This window comes from Ambystoma mexicanum, chromosome 5q, assembly GCF_040938575.1.
Source record: "Ambystoma mexicanum isolate Mex_15411 chromosome 5q, UKY_AmexF1_1, whole genome shotgun sequence".
NCBI lineage: Eukaryota > Metazoa > Chordata > Amphibia > Caudata > Ambystomatidae > Ambystoma > Ambystoma mexicanum.
Window position 1 is genome coordinate 956,615,277 of NC_090933.1, and position 15,998 is coordinate 956,631,274.

General features: G+C 44.0%; 1 protein-coding gene across 1 annotated transcript in view; it reads right to left on the reverse strand.

Annotated features, from left to right (window-relative positions):
• DPYS (dihydropyrimidinase) overlaps positions 1-15,998 on the reverse strand; it is a 432,875-nt gene that overhangs the window by 208,064 nt on the left and 208,813 nt on the right. Inside the window, exon 4 of the mRNA XM_069621489.1 lies at positions 5,906-6,095. Within this exon, the coding sequence (XP_069477590.1) occupies positions 5,906-6,095 (190 nt within the window). The remainder of the gene's footprint in view (positions 1-5,905; positions 6,096-15,998) is intronic.

Here is a 15,998-nt window from a genome sequence, read left to right on the forward strand (position 1 = left end):
AACCGCAAGGGACGTGTGGTCAGACCACACGTCTCTTACGGGCCCCGTTAGGGGACCAGACCGCTAATTACGGGCCTGCCATTAACAGGCCCGTAAATAGCGCCTTCCCCATTGAGCCCTATGGGGGCTCATATGGGAATGGGGAATGGTTGGTCCAATGGGGACTTACCAGTCCCGCCAGGGTCAGACTAGACCGGTAAATCCCCATTGCACCAAACCGGACACGGTCACGGTATGGGAGGCAGCCATGGAGATAATTGCTCCGTGGCTACCACCATACTCATAATGACCCCGATTGTCTCCCAATCTAAGACGCTTTGGTCATCCTTTAACAATTCTAAAAGCTGAAGTTATCCTTTTCTTGTACGGAACAGGTTGTAGGAGTGCAGCAGATAAGGCAGCTATGCAAAGGTCACTAAATACCAGCCTCTTATCAGCACCTAGAGAGGGTGTACATCATTGTCATGACAATGTACCTCTATGCGAGGCCCATCAATGGGGTAAGAAAGCAACAATGTCTACACCACCACTAGGCTTCTTCAGCTGACTGTCGGTGAGCACTTATAGCTGATAGCCAATGCAATAAAAATAGGTGGGCTGAGATCTTCAATTAATTAAACACTAACATATTTGCAAATGTCTAGAAGATGTGATAACTTGAGAGAACTTTTCTTTTCAGTGAATTGAACTAAGTGATTCCTCATTAGGGATGTTCAGAAATTGAGAATTCATGTAGGATTGTATTTACTTTACTTTAATATATTTGTTATGTGCACCATATGACCTGGATGCAGACATACACACAATATCGTTAAAGACAGTTTTCTACTCAAGGTGGTCCATATATATATTGGCTAAGCCTGGAGCAAAAGTAGCACCCATACTTGTGCCGTGGCACTGGTTGTTAAACATGCCTTCGATCATGAAAAAGATTTAGGTGAGTGCCAAACGGATACATTCGAGAATGAGACGGTACTGAGCGGTCTGATCTTTTCTCCAGGTATTGACACATCTCTTCGATACTTGCCATCTGTGGTATGCTGGTGTATAGTGCTTCGACATCAAGAGTGGCAAGTATGTTGTGTCTTTCGATGGAGAGTTGGTCTAAAATCTTTATCATAGATGTGGTGTCATGAACAAAGGATTTCATCTTACGCACAAATGGTCTTAGGAACAGGCCAGCATATAAAGACAAAGATTTGAGAATAGAACACATTTATGAGATTATAGGTCTGCCTGGAGGGCAGTTTTCATTCTTGTGGACCTTAGGTAATCAATAAAATGCCAGGATAGTTGGAAGTTTATAACCAAAAAAGATTTTTCGTCTTCATTGATCCACCCCTGCAGCCATAAGTGAGACATAAGGCTATCAATTTCAGCTGATAGTCTTGGGTCAGTGTGTCCTGATGACGGCTTGGAGGGTCATACCACCTAATGAACTGATGCAAGATACAGTTCCCCCTTCCTAGCTAGAAACACTTAATGTGTTAACACTTACAGTGAATCGTAATTCAAACTGTTACTAACATCACTTTAATATATGTAATATGTCCTATTTGTTACTGCATAAGTACCTTAGTTTTGCCATTTACTATGTTTTTTTTTTGTGTACCACAGTCTCTCTAGTCTATGAAGGTTATATGTTCATATGTTTTTTCTCTGATCTTTGACACTGCAATGCTGTTTTCTAAATAAAATGTTTTTAACATGTTCTAACCACGCTTACGGTTGAGTAATGTCCTTCAGTGTTTGACCAAAGTCCTTGGTTCACCTACCTACGTGTGCAAGGGTGGGGTGGTCTGGGCTCCTCCTTTCTTGTGTTGCCTATTCAGTTTGTTCTCCATCCAGTCCGTAGCGGCTGTAAGGCACTCGCATAGGTCTGCCGACACCCTAGATAGGTTGAGGTCTAAATGTACACAAATCCGGGTGTCGACCGCGTAGGCGTAGCACCTGAAGCAGCGAGAGTAAATGAGAGCAACCAGGGGCTGAATGTAGATATTGAATAACATCGGGGACAAGGCAGACCCTTGGGTGACACCACAGGAAAGTGCATGAGGGGGTGAGAGGAAAGGGGAGAGAGAGATTGATGGGCCTGGTCAGCTAGAAAAGAAGAAAACCACGCCAGGAAAGTTCCCGAGAGGCCTACTGTGGCTAGGTGAGACAACAGGATGGAGTGGTCGACAGTGTCGAAGGCCGCCAAGAGATTTAACAATATAAGGGCACCCACTCCACCCTGATCTGGCAACATGGTAAGATCATCCATTGCCGCCACCAGGACAGTACCAGTACCCCATCCCGGTCAAAACCCAGACTGAAAAGGATCAAGACCGTTGGAGTGTTCAAGAAAAGCAGATAGAAGAGAATCCACTGAAGATTCAAGCAGCTTCATGAAAAAAGGAAGGAGTGAAATAGGCTGATAGTTAGCTGGAACTGCAGGGTCAAGTGAGGATTATTTTAAGAGTGGAAGAACCATGGCTTGTTCAAGCTCTAGGGGAATAGTACCCTCCTGAAAAGAGTAATTAACCGTGAACGTTGCCCAGGTGCTTATCTCAGGGATAATTTGCTTCAAAATAGCGACTGGCAAGGTGTCCGAAGGGGCTGCATATTTTAGTTTAGAGATTGCACTAAGCATATTCTCCACAGAAAATAAATTTGGTAAAAACAGGTCTGTAGTGCTATGCCTATCTTATCTGGACTAATGCATACCGTTTTTTAAAGAGTTCATGTGTATTGTTATCACTAAGGTCACGGGTTATGAATACCCGTGACCTTAGTGATAACAAAGTCTGCCAAGGAATCACACAAACTCTGTGAATGCACTATCTTAGGTGAAATGCGATCAGTGGAAATAAAATATTTTAACACTGAGAATAGCTCCTTAGACTGATTAACAGCAGACATAGCTCTGCCCGTAAAAAAGGCTTGCTTGGCCAATTTAATAGCCATATGATAGCTACATGTTAATTTCTGAAAACAATTTGTCTCTGTTGCACCATAGGACCTATGCCATTTCCGCTCCACCTGTCCTACCTCCAGGCGGGCTGCTTTCAGCTCTGCCGAGAAACACGGCGTGGAAGGGCGCTGACGTGGAAAAATGAACTTAAGGGGAGCAACTGTGTCCGCTACTTGCTGAAGAGTCAAAACAGATAGATTAAGCACAGGAGTTGAAATACACTTTTCGGGAATAGATGTCACAATCAGCTTCCAATTGGCTCCCCGCCAGTTGCAGTGCAAGATGGCAGTTGGGCAAGGTGGCTCAAAACATATGGGATCCATAATACGAAAAGGTATAAAATAGTGATCAGACCAGATCACTGGACTACGGAGATCAATGAGTCACCACTAGTGAATACAAGATCAAGAATGCCACCATGTAGATGAGTGGGCTGCAAAATGCACAGATGCAGTACCAAGTCAGACATAGAATCAAGGAACTGGGCAGGGCCCGCGGCTAGAGGATGGTTAAGCCTGATGTTAAAGTCCACATAATCAATAAGTTCAAAAACTTCAGTTGAAGACCTCCAATGTAGTCCAGAAACGGATCCATAAAATCTGAGTAGGTTGCCAGGAGGGCGGTACACTATGAGAAGATGGAGGGCCTGGATGTTAGGACCTTGTAATCGTACCAAAAGCACTTCCATCTTAATATGATGCAGTGCGGGGATTTGAATGAGAGTCAGAGGTGCCTTCACAGTAATAGAAACGGCCCCTTCGGGGTGCGGTGCTGCTCTATCTAAGTGGACAATGCTGTAGCCTTCAGGGAGAGCCGCATTGAGTGTGAAGGCCAAAGCATCTGAGAACCACATTTCTGTTAAACCCAAAAAATCAGGTGTTCGCTTAGATAATCATTTGTTGTTAGAAGCCGCACAAGCCTTCTACGACCGGGTATTCAGGAGGAGCACATTCAGAAGAGGATTTACGGTCATGGAAGTCGGATGTAGCATCTCCCAAACATAATCAAAACTATCAGGAAATATGGTGCCCTATGGTGCCATTGTCAGCAGGAATTGACTTGTCAGCCCGCCCAGCCCGGACAGACACGGATGGGCTTCACTTTGGTGCGACTTCAGGGCAGGAGGTCAACTCTCACTGCACTCGACAACTGCACTGTTGGCACGCAGTGCCTGTCATATGGTGTGTAATATCATCTTAGCCAATCTGCTGGCTAGAGTGATGAGCAGTGAAGACAGACTGTGGTAAGCCCGTGCATGCAGTAAGAAAGGAAAGACACCGGCAAGGCCCGAGCTGAGCCTTGGAGTGCCCTGAGGCCAAGCACCCTCAGTTAGAGGGTCTAACCCTATGAGGAAATTGACAATAATTAAAACAAGACAGCCAAAATAAAAATGATTAAAATAAATTGAGTGAAAGTGGGGAAATGCCCAGTCATGAGCCATGGCAGCGAGTAAAGGTTGTTACCTAAAAGGAAATTTAAAAAAGCACACAGTTTAAGATTATATAAACAGGCAGAGGCTAACAGCACCGTACTGTTTGACATCCCCTATGAAGGGCTAGAACACACCAAACATTTGTGGGTGATCAATAGTGCGCAGAATTCAATCTAGGCCTCTATAGGGAGCCAGTGCAAGTTGCGTCTAGGATGGTCTCTCCTATTGAGGATAGTAATGACCCGCACCACACTATTTTGTATAATTTGCAGTCTAGGGCAGTCTGATTTATTTATACCGACAGGCTACTACTCTTGCTCATGAATGGGTGCTTCCCTACTTGCACTCAATGTATTTCTAATCATTTTTATTTTGGCTTTTTTGTTTTAATTATTGTTAATTTCCTCGTAGGGTCATACGTTCTGAGCTTGCTGATTCACCAGTGCCCCCTCTTCCAGGGTTCTAGTACTATTGGAAGGGGGCACTGGTGAATGAGCAAGCTCAGAACTTATTCTCCAATATAAGACTGCATTTTGAGAAACCTGGGTGCTGCTGGTCAGCACCCCTTTCCCTTCCCCACTCTTCCTTCCCTACCCCGCTCCCCCTTCACCTCTTAGCAACTGTGTAATTCTTATGCGGTGCGAATGGTGTTTGATATAAGAAGAATATAAACGTACCTTACTTTACGGCACAGCGCATTAGTCTCTAAAGTCCATTGCCTTATTGACGATGTCACGGTCATCAATATAGAAAACACACTTTGCAAACTACGTCTCAGCACCACAAGGTAAGGTACATTATTTTTCAAAATTAAACACCTCTAGCACCCACGTAGGAAGCTACATGGGTGCTAATAGTGATGTTACCCTCAGGGGTGGGCTGACCGAGGGCAGTTACAGCCGCTGCCTCCCTTAAAGGCTTCACTCAGGACCCTTAACGTGGGTGGCAGGCCATTACCAGCTGAGTAGACCCACCGCATAAGGTTGTGTTGGCTTATTATTTTGCACCCTTACAGAATGGAAGAGTAGTGTGTGGCCCTGTGAGGATAAACACACAGTCACATGAAAGGTTGCTGCTTATATCTCATGGCCAACAGGGGTGAACGAGGCTTGCCTATCAGCTTGGCTTTGTGATGTGTCTAGAAGCCACAGGGTGAGTGTGCACACTATTGGCTGAGCTTCTCTGGGGCTCGTCATCAGTCTTTAACAACCTCTACAAATAAAGGTAGTTATTGAAAGATGATGGTTTGGGGAATCGTCTTTTGTATTTAAATGTGCTGCGTGACAAATGCAATAAGCTCATAAGTGGATGCATTGAGGTACTCCCCAATACACTGCAAGGAGTAGTGCACGATTCAATCCAATGTGAGCGTTTGCAAAGAAATGGCCTTAGACTCAGATGTGGACGTGATTAGTATGGCCAGGCCAACTTGATGGACACCACATTAGCTTTGCTTGTCTTCTTCTTAAGAATGTATTCCTCACTCACACCTTATATTTCAGGTGTCATGTATTTCTCACCTTGCCTCCGAGCGTTGGCAATGATCTTGGCTGAAGACTTGCTCATCACATGAACCACAAAGAGAGGGCAGTTCACGGTGTATGCAATCGTGATGGCTCTTTGCGTGGCTTCTGCTTCCACCTCTTCCGGGCGACATAACTCATGCCCTTCAGGACCGGTGATCCCCAGAGCCAGAATTCTCTTGGAGCCCTGTGAAACGCAAAAATAAATGTCTGCATTTAGTTATTACTTTCAATCAAAACATCACATCTGAGCAAACATAGCTGCTTACCCAGAGAAATGGATCCAGAAGAAAGGGTGTGCAGTAGTTATAGTCAGTAAAACAGAATGTCCGTATATATTTAGAATACATTAATTTGTCAAGCTATGAATATCAAATTACCAGATTATAACTGCTAAAACATGATCACAGGAGAAATCTACTGCCATCTACAATCTGAAGGTACTTTTCTTGTTGATAGGACCAGAAGTTGGGCAAGGGATTTGTCTTAGAATGGCACTCACCTCCCCTGCACCAATTGGAGCATAAGCGGATCACTTCAGCTCTGTCACTTGTTCAAGCCACACACCTTTCAGAATAGATGATCTACTCCTCGCTATATTTTCCCATATTTTATCTGAGGGATTCATGTATAAAAAGAGAATGACATTATCATGTTCTTCTGTTGCTATCACGCCCACTTGTAAAGTTATGGCACTGGAGTCCTGTTGTCTATTTCAGGCTTTGTCAGCATGTCTAGAAAGTACAGCACCCGCATGGGTCAACGATACCTCAAATATATGTCTCTGGGCGCGACCTATATTTCACAGCCCATACCTCCTCACCACCATGGATGGAGAATGTAACTCATATCCATGGAACGCAACAGCCGTTGCTCCTCAGTTGCCAAAGTGTAAGGGTGAATAAAGACCCCTCCCATTCCCTTCCGTGATTGCTAAAATGGTTGCTACAGTCATTGCGTTCTCACAGTGGTAGTTATCAGATCATTAGAGATTGGCCGGCAGATGAAAGTGTCAGTATAGCCAGTGCTGTGACAAATACCCCTACTCTTTTTGTAGAATCAGAGAATTCTTGAAAAGCTAAATACTGCAATTGTGTACGCCTTTGTACATGGTAATGTTCTGTGAGCGCATTGACGGTTTTTATGAGCAAGCAGGCCCTGCATGAGAGCAAAAGGCAACAACAAACTGACCGTCCACATCTAAAAGACATGATCTTACAGACATTGCATCCTGGTCTTGACACCCAGTATTTTTTTTCTAGCCTGCAGCTGTACCCAGATCAGTGCCTAAACAGATGAGTTTCGGTTTAGAAATTAAGCCTATATAACACAATCAGAGAGCCAAGTGGAGCAACATGAAGATTAATAAGTAGTGCAAGGCTCTGTGCAAAGTAAATATCAAAGTATGAATTCTAAGGGTGTCAGATTCATAGGCTGAGTCCAACATTCAAGACATGAGCATATAACAATATAACATAGCCGTAACAATGCGCTGCAATGAATATCCATCTGATTTACAGGAATCAGAAGAAACCAATGCCACAGATTTATGTAATATAATCAGGGCTTTCCCACCACCATCATCAGATTGTCAACAATACCTATAAATACAGACTCTGGGCCTCATTACAAGTTTGACTGTCCAGGAATAAGGGTGCCAGTAGCAACGTACAAGCACCCTTTCATGTCATGATTTATTAGGCTGTCACTGTCAACTCAGGGAGTTCCTTTCCCCCCAAGCAAGATGGCGTGCACCAAAGTGCTTATACAGATACAACTTCAGTGAGGCCTCCAACCTATCTCACACCGTCCCACCAATAACCTCTTTCCCCCAATGAGCTATGAACCAGGCCGGTGTATAGTAAGAACATATATTTATTTAAGAATTGACAAAGAATAATAAAAACAGCCACCAGCCACCAACGCCGTGGCAAACCACAATATCACAATCTCAAATTACTTGTACCAATTGAGTGACTTATATTTCTAATGGACTTACAGATACTACAACTGACAGGTAAAATGTAGAGATGGACAGTCATCACATTAAATTATATTTTTTTCAATTTCACCCACACACAATACAACTCACACAGCGATTGCTTAGTCTCTTATCAAGCTCTTTTCTCACAGCAACCCCCACCCGCAGGCATCAAATTGATATGACCCTTCTGGTTTGGAGGCAAGGTACAGGGAATGGGAAAACAATGGAAAAATCATTCTGGCTTTTTATAAAGAGGCAAGGTTTGGGAACTAGACACAATGAAAAACATGTTTTGGGCTTTTTATTTGAAAGGCAAGGTTTTGGAAAGGAACTCAATGGGAACATCGTTGTGGGCTATTAGTTTGCATAAAATGCAGGGCTTTGGGATTCTGATTTGGGAGACAAGTAAAGAAATTGGAAATTTAATTTTGCACACTCAGGCAGGGTTTTAGGGTTAGTTATTTTTGGATTATGGACACCCCCCTTCTATACAGAAAACAGGGGTATCAGAAAGGTAGAGTCACCCAAGTACGTTATTGTCTATACCAGCACTAAAACACTGGCCATGAACTTTGTTAGTTTTGAACTCTAACAACACTCATCCTGTGAATTTCTTATGGGAATTCATTGATTTAACTTCAATTCACTGCGCTAAGGATCTAGACAGTTTCACCCTATTCCCACAATTTAACAGGAAGGATTAAGGCAGGCAGTTTCCCACACAATTCAATTTAAATGGATATAGTGGAATTCATTTGAGTTAGATTTAATAAAATGACATTTCTGCTAGCCATGTTATCTACAGCTCCCACAATTTTGATCTAATTCTCTGTTATTTCTGCAGATTTCTAACTGTACCAGGCCTTCCTTTCCTCCCACAGGTCTTGAGTTCAAATGTTCAAAGGCACAGACCTTTCAGTTCAATGGGGAAAACACCAGCTGCATCCATACTTCAGAAAATACAGCTTTAAACTAACAAGATGTGCTTACATGTAACAATTAGCATTACATCTGGGCATGTTGTGCATAATACAATCTTTCATCACATACGGTTTGGACAGATATAAGTTCACTTTTGGTATTATTCACACATAGGCCACAGTTCCATAGAACATTCTTGTTCACTTCTCAACAAGTAAGCCTTTCCATTAAAATGTCATTTTATTTGTGAAAGGTAAATGTCACTTGGCTTTGCTTTTTAAATGTAAGGCACAATTCCTCCTTTTTATTTTTCAAAGGCACAGCATTTCAATGCATCTTTTCCCATGTGTACTGCTGCAGTTTAGAATCTGTCAAAAGCTGCCTTTCCCCAGTTTGCACAAAGTCAGCATCTGCAGCACCACATGTTATCTCCCCTTCATTGGACATATCCAGGAGCTTTACCGTTCTTAGTCACACTCTGCTTCAGCTAAGTGCCTTTCCATTTTGATAAAGTTGAGTGAGGCCCATTCTCGCTCATTCACTAGGTCTTATGTTGGAAATCACTGTTTTGTACTGGCTTTTATATTTCAATGGAACTCCACATTAGCCAGCTTCACTCTCACAATAGGGGCCTAGCATGGCCTCTCAATCACTGTCTCTCTGGAGCTGTCTTTGCACCTCACAAGTCCCCCCTCCCACGGTCTTTGACTCTGTTGAGCTGTAGAAAAGAGCAAGGGACAGTGGGGTTTTTGTTTTCTTTTTGCTTTGGCTCATTCCATGAATTTCCTCATTGGAGCAATTCCGCTATTTTCCTGTCGTGAGGGAGTGGCACTCTGGTATGCACTCCACTCTCTTCAGATTTTGGGGTTTTGGTCCTGGAACCCCTCCGTTTGGAACTGCTACCCCCAGGATGTGAACATAAGGAGTTAGTGAGTCTGCAGACAGGTTAAGCATATTATACCATACTGTACTTCTTTCCCCAGTAAATAGGCATAAAACTTGAGAAAAAAACATTACATAACACATTGACATTTATCTCCCTTACATGAACATTTCTACTAATATTATTTTTTTCATCCGGCATTTTAAATGTTCTTTGTGAGTATAAATTCCTTTAGTCCCTGTAATTGTACAATATTATCCATCATTTCCTTTCATTCTTGGCTCTACCCTCACTGTGCTCTTCAATCAGTCATAAAGTCTGTCTGGGGTGACAGTTCTTCAACTAATTTATATGAACCCATTTCTATTCCGTATGTTCTCATTAAGGGATGCAGATCTTATAGGCGACAGGTGAGATTTTATCAACAATTTCAAAGGTACTGACTGCGCCAAGAGAGGAGGAACCTCAGCTCCTTGGTCTGGTTCATTTGGAAATTGTACAGGTAGACCCTGTCTCCTACTTCATAGTCCTTCTTGGTAGTTTTTAAGTTGTAGTAGGCGTTCATCCTTTCTGACAACTTTTCTAAATTTCGCTGAGCATAAGCAAAAGAATGCTGAAGGTGTTTCTGTAAATTTTCAATGTACTCATGTGTAGTGGACACGTTGATCAGGGTCTGCTCTTGAGTTCTGTAGAGCACATGCTGAGGTGGCACAATTTTTCGTCCAGTCATGAGCTCAAATGGAGACATTTTTATTGCAGAAGATGGAGTCGACCTAATGGCCATTATGACAAGCGGTAGTCGGATGTCCCAACTTGATCCTGAGTCCGCCACAAACTTCATCAAGATGCCCACAATTGTTTTATTGTACCTCCTAGCCCCCCCCCCCTCGAAGTTGGGTGGTAGGCAATGTGGAGTTTTCCCTTTACCCCTAGTATCTCCCACATCTTTGTCATCACCTCACTGGTAAAATGACTTGCTCGGTCTGATTCAATCCTTTGTGGAAGGCCGAAACTAGGGAAGATGTGGTTGATCATGAGTGCGCCAGCTGTCTCTGCCTTACAATTCAGGCCTGGAAGACATTCTACTCACTTGTTAAACAAGGATGTCTTGGCCAACATGTAATTGTTTCCTCTAGAGGAGAGGAGAGAATCACTCGCCTGATGAATTTGACTTGCAAATCCGACCAAGACACTGTCATTCCCCTTTTCTGTAGGAGGGCTCTGTGTGTGAAAAAACTTGCCTGAAACTGAGAACACACAAGACACCCCTTTAAGTAGATGTCAAGGTCCTGGCCCATGTGTGGCCACTATACAACCTTGCGCAAGATTTCTAATGTTGTATACAATGGAGGCTTTGGAATGAGGTAAGTACCACTGACTGTTCACATCCAGATATGGATCTCCATAGCAACAAACCATCTTGGATTCAGAACATTTTGGAAAACTTCACAAACAACCAAAGTTCCTCCTTCCCGATATAATCGGATTCTGAAAAAGGTTGCTTGCGTCGTGTGTCTTTGGCGTAGGAAACATCTATTCAAGGACCAGCCAAACGTCTGTCCCTGTGTTGAATGAAAACAGCAGAAGACAGAGGCTGATATAATGTAGTGTAATGAGTGCCTATAGTTAACCATTGTGGTTAATATTCAAGGTACATTCCGAATTACCAAATGACAGCGTGGGCCTGGCGATTCAAAAGGAAAAACTTGTGTGTCACCAAGTGAATACCTTAATATGGCTGCCGGCGTTCTAAAAAAGTTGAATCCAGTGTTAAGGTGTCAGATCGTATGTCGTCCATGCTCCAGTCCAAAAGAACCACCTGATGGCTTGCTCATCTGTATGTGGTCATCGGGCAGCGCTTGTACTGGTGCTGGTCCCAAAGTGGAGGCAGTCCACAGTGGAGCAATGGGTCTGCAGCGGTACGTCTACCGCGACCCTACTTCATGGAGGATGTGTGTGCGACATCCAATCAGGGGAGCGGATGCTCAAAACCTGATTGGATGTGTCATTGTAAAAATGCGGAAGCTCTGGATTACAAGTCAGCGGGCCAATCTGGAGTCAGGTCGGGCCCCACATCAGGTTGGGTGTGTGTGTGTGGCATCCAATCAGGAACGCAGATGTGCAAAACCTGATTGGATGTCATATCCACAATGTGGAAACGATGGTTTGTTGCACGTCAAGCCCCGCAACAGGCAGCTTGGTCCATTCATTGAAATGGGAACGCATGCGGTATCCAAGCAAGTGGATTGGCACGTCAAATTTGGATGAGATATGCGACTGTGTGTGGGCGCTGTGAAAAATGTTACTCAAACAGTAAAAGGTAACTGCTGGCGTGTTTATGAGACAGACGTGTTCTTAGTCAAAGTGCCCATACATCCGGGTGGGTGAAGGTAGCACCCATGTGTACCTGGAGTGAATTATTAGCATTGGATGCTGTCTGAAATGAACCAGGGGGCGGTAGGGTGTTCATACGGCACAGTGAAGTGTCCCATAGTCACCACGCATCGAATGGTTACTTGGAAAAAAGGTGTTCCATGGGGGGCCCCCGGGTGGGGGTGCGGGGCTGATTGCTCAGACAGTCACTACTACAGATACCTAGTATTAAATTAGTTTCATCTGTAAATCTTGTGTGGCAAGGTTGGTCACCAATCTCATTCAGTGGTCAGGGAGAAATTGTTCATTCAATCCCTGCATTGCAGAGTCAATCCTGTGTATCCCTCGGTCTCACAGGCATCAGCAATATTGGTTTGTTCTTTGACCATCTGCTCAAAGCCTGGAAAGACCTTCGGCTTGTCAATTTCTGTGGTATCTTCCAGTTGGGTGGAGAGATCTCTTGTGATGGTGTTGGCTTGCACGGGCGGTTCCAAGCATGAGAGCTATTCACTGTTGACTCAGAATACCACCTCATCCTTCCTGATGTCACAGATCACCTCTTCCACACCATAAGGGCAGGAAGATTACACCAAGAAATTCACCCCTTGCTTGGTGAAAATATTTTTTTCGGAGGGATACCTTCATTAAAATTGCAGCAGTCATTTGGAATTGGCCCAAGGATCTCATTACCTAAATCAATAGAATAATGTTGGCCATCAACCGCCATTAATAAAGGTGTCTGCACCCAAAGTGATACCTCGAGGGTCGCTTTTATCCACCCATATTCAAATGGTGTCGTGTTCTCGATGAACTAGGGGTGCCGGATATAAATACAAACCTTGTTGTTGGAGATGATAATTCAAATTTATATAGGGATCCTAGTTTTTGAGGTTCTTCCTAGCTAAATTGCTGCACCTGTCCTGGGATGGTAACCTCTTCTCTCAAATGAACTTCAATCGCATAAGGCAACAATTGAACTTCAATCACATAAGGCAAAAATTGAACTGACCGGAATGCTTTCTAAGTGCTGTCAATGACCATGGGGTTACCCCCCAGATTGGACCAGGTTTTGTTATTAAATAGGTCCAAATTAATTGCTAATCGATTGAGAATACCACTGCCTAAGTAAAAGGAGGAGGGGACAGCTCTCAAACCAAAAAAAGTATGCTCTATGATTTTGTTTCCGAAGGACATTTTTAGCAAACACCTGCTAGGCAGGAGATGTTCAGAATTTGGAGTTTCCAGGCCCATTTGCCACTTACCAATCAAATTTAAATGTGGGAATGGTCTGATCTTTTGGAGGTTTCCTGAATAATGCTTTGCTGATGAAGCTTCTTCCGTTATTCAAGCACACTATGGTGAGAACAGGCTCCTCCCTCTTATTTATCTGAATGAGGGAAAACAGCTGTTCAACTTTCAATCTGGATGTCGGTCAGACTTTGAGCTGGTTTTTCATCATCTTTTTTCATGGGATTTGGGTTTTCCTCTGATTTTGAACTAGTATACAATTTCAGAGTATTTCCCTCCAGTGTGGAATGCCACTTAAAACTGAGAGGGAGGTTGATTTTCAAGAATGGAAAAGTGTTCCCAAAACTGGTTTGTTCTCCTACAGAGATGACGGTGATGTCTGGGACTTGATTGTTCCTAAAAATTGAATCTATTTTGTCGGACTATTCAATCAGGTGGCATCTGCCATACAAACTCACATAATTTGTGCTTTGTTTTAATTTAATTGGCTGGTTAGTCTGAGTCCAGAGGATCTTCTTCATGCAGTCAATCAGGGGTGACAGCCTCCAAAGGAGGTAAATTCCCCAAGAGACAAGGTGTGCCCTCTGGAGTCGCAACTATCACCAGGTGTTTCACCCTATGTCGTCCAATTTTTATCTCCAGATCCGCAGTCCCTTCAACGGAAATATCATTCCCATTTTAGTTTTGGAGTTATCCGGGAAGAGGTGTGAGGGGAATTTGGTGACTCTCCAACCTACATGAGTTTAGTTGGTCGAAGGTCTTGTTGGACAGGAGGGTGTCTTGTGATCCAGTATCCGCAATGCTGATAATGCACACTGACCATGTACCTTGGCAGGAGCATAAAATCTTCCTTCTCTCTCCTCAAGGGGGCAAAATAAATGTGCATTGTTTGCCAGCTGGGCAGTAAAAAAATTTATATTGAACTCCAACACTGTTATTTTGGACAGTTTTCTGTGTCAGAGTCCGGGAATCTGTAAAAAAGATTTTTCACCCAGAAACAGAGATTGGGAAGTGCCTCTTTTTCCCCAATTCTTTGCTTTCCTCCTATTACTGGAGACAGTTACCCAAACCTGTTTGGGGGTAGGATACCTCTGTGATTTCTGGGTCCTCTGGGTGACATTGTTTGGCTTTAAGAGCTTCTTGCTCTTGGTCGGTTTTCATATTTACCCTGTCAAATGCAGGGTCTTTTGGGACCCATTTTTTCTTGGGAGGGCTCCCTCCATCTCTGAAAAGAGAAGGTTTTCTTACCTGGATCCTCCAGGGATTCTTCTCCTTTGAAAGGGATGATGTGGACTTCCTCCACAAAATGGGTTGTCTTTGGTTTTCGATTTCTCCTACTTACCCTCTGTTCTTTAGGTTGCAGCTTTAAGGGGGTAGAAGATTCATGTTCAGGCTCAGAGGTTTCCAGGGGTTTTGTTCTGGTGTGAAAGGAAGCTTCCTATAAAGCTTCACAATGCCCTTCCACCCGGGCCCCCTCCTCTGGAACTTGTTGGTTTCTTCCTGTCATTAATCCCTCAGGGCCCCAGATCCGGGTGTTGAGTTATTCTGGCCAGCAGTTTCCAGTTGAGGGTTCTGCTGAGCCCTCAAAATACAACCCAGGTCATGGGTTAATTGTTGGACATGTCGCTCCAGTTGTGCCATTTTTTCTGGATGGTAGGGAGATCTGGATTCATACCTTTGCTGCTCCCGGAAAGGGGGGCTGTCGCTTCTCCTAAAGTAGCTTGGGTATTTGGAGTTTCCCTCCTCATAACCTTCCATCCTAGGTAACCCCTTTTCCCGGATTCAGAATCTATTGTGCTGAAAGTGGGGAGAGAGAGGTGGGTTATTCTGGAAATTAGGGTTTGAAGGGTATATGGGAAAGAAGCTTAGGTTGGGCGGTGGAGTATTTGAAGTTTTGAGGGAAGTTTCTCAGGGCGGTACCTACTTAGTTGGGCCCCCTTTCTGCGCTGGGGGAGTGTAAACATACCCCAGGATGCGTCTTTTACCCATGGATCTCGGCCTGATGTAGGTGGTAGTGTTAGATGGAGTGGTGGTCTGGTATCCTGCATGGCTACCACCCAATTGGGTTGGATCCAAGGGTCTCCTCTGCCGATCATTCTGCAGATTGGTGGGAGGAGTATTGTTAGGCCCCTCCCAGCTCCAAGTCCAATGGGGGAAAATGTTTCACATCTGCTACTTTTGCAGTGGCAGGTGTGTTTGAAGGGAATCACTGTTTTATACTGGTCAGGCCTGCTGGGAGTTCTGTGCCCCTACCGGCAGTGCTAGCAATGGTGCCAGTGCTTCGGTGACACATGGAGCATCCTATGGGACTCCACGGAAATGGGGATTTACCGTCCTGCTGCCTGCCATAATATCCTGGTGGTGCCAGAGTGTCAGGCAGCGGAAACAGTGTTATGGGGTTGCTGGTAACCTGCCACCTATCGGTGGGTTTTACCGGCAACCCCATAATGAGAGCCTCTGTCCATAGTCCAGAATGGAGTTTGTGCAAGAGCTTGTATTCTTCCACAAATCACTGATCGATCGCCACAGCACTGTTTTATGATTTATTCAGATAGGGCACATCGGCCTGAAATTAACATAATGCTTGGTTCACGGGAAGGTTTTTTCAGAAAAAGCTTTTCCATCATATATTTAACACCACTTGGGGCGTGACCACTTATAATCAAAGAATTCAGGATATT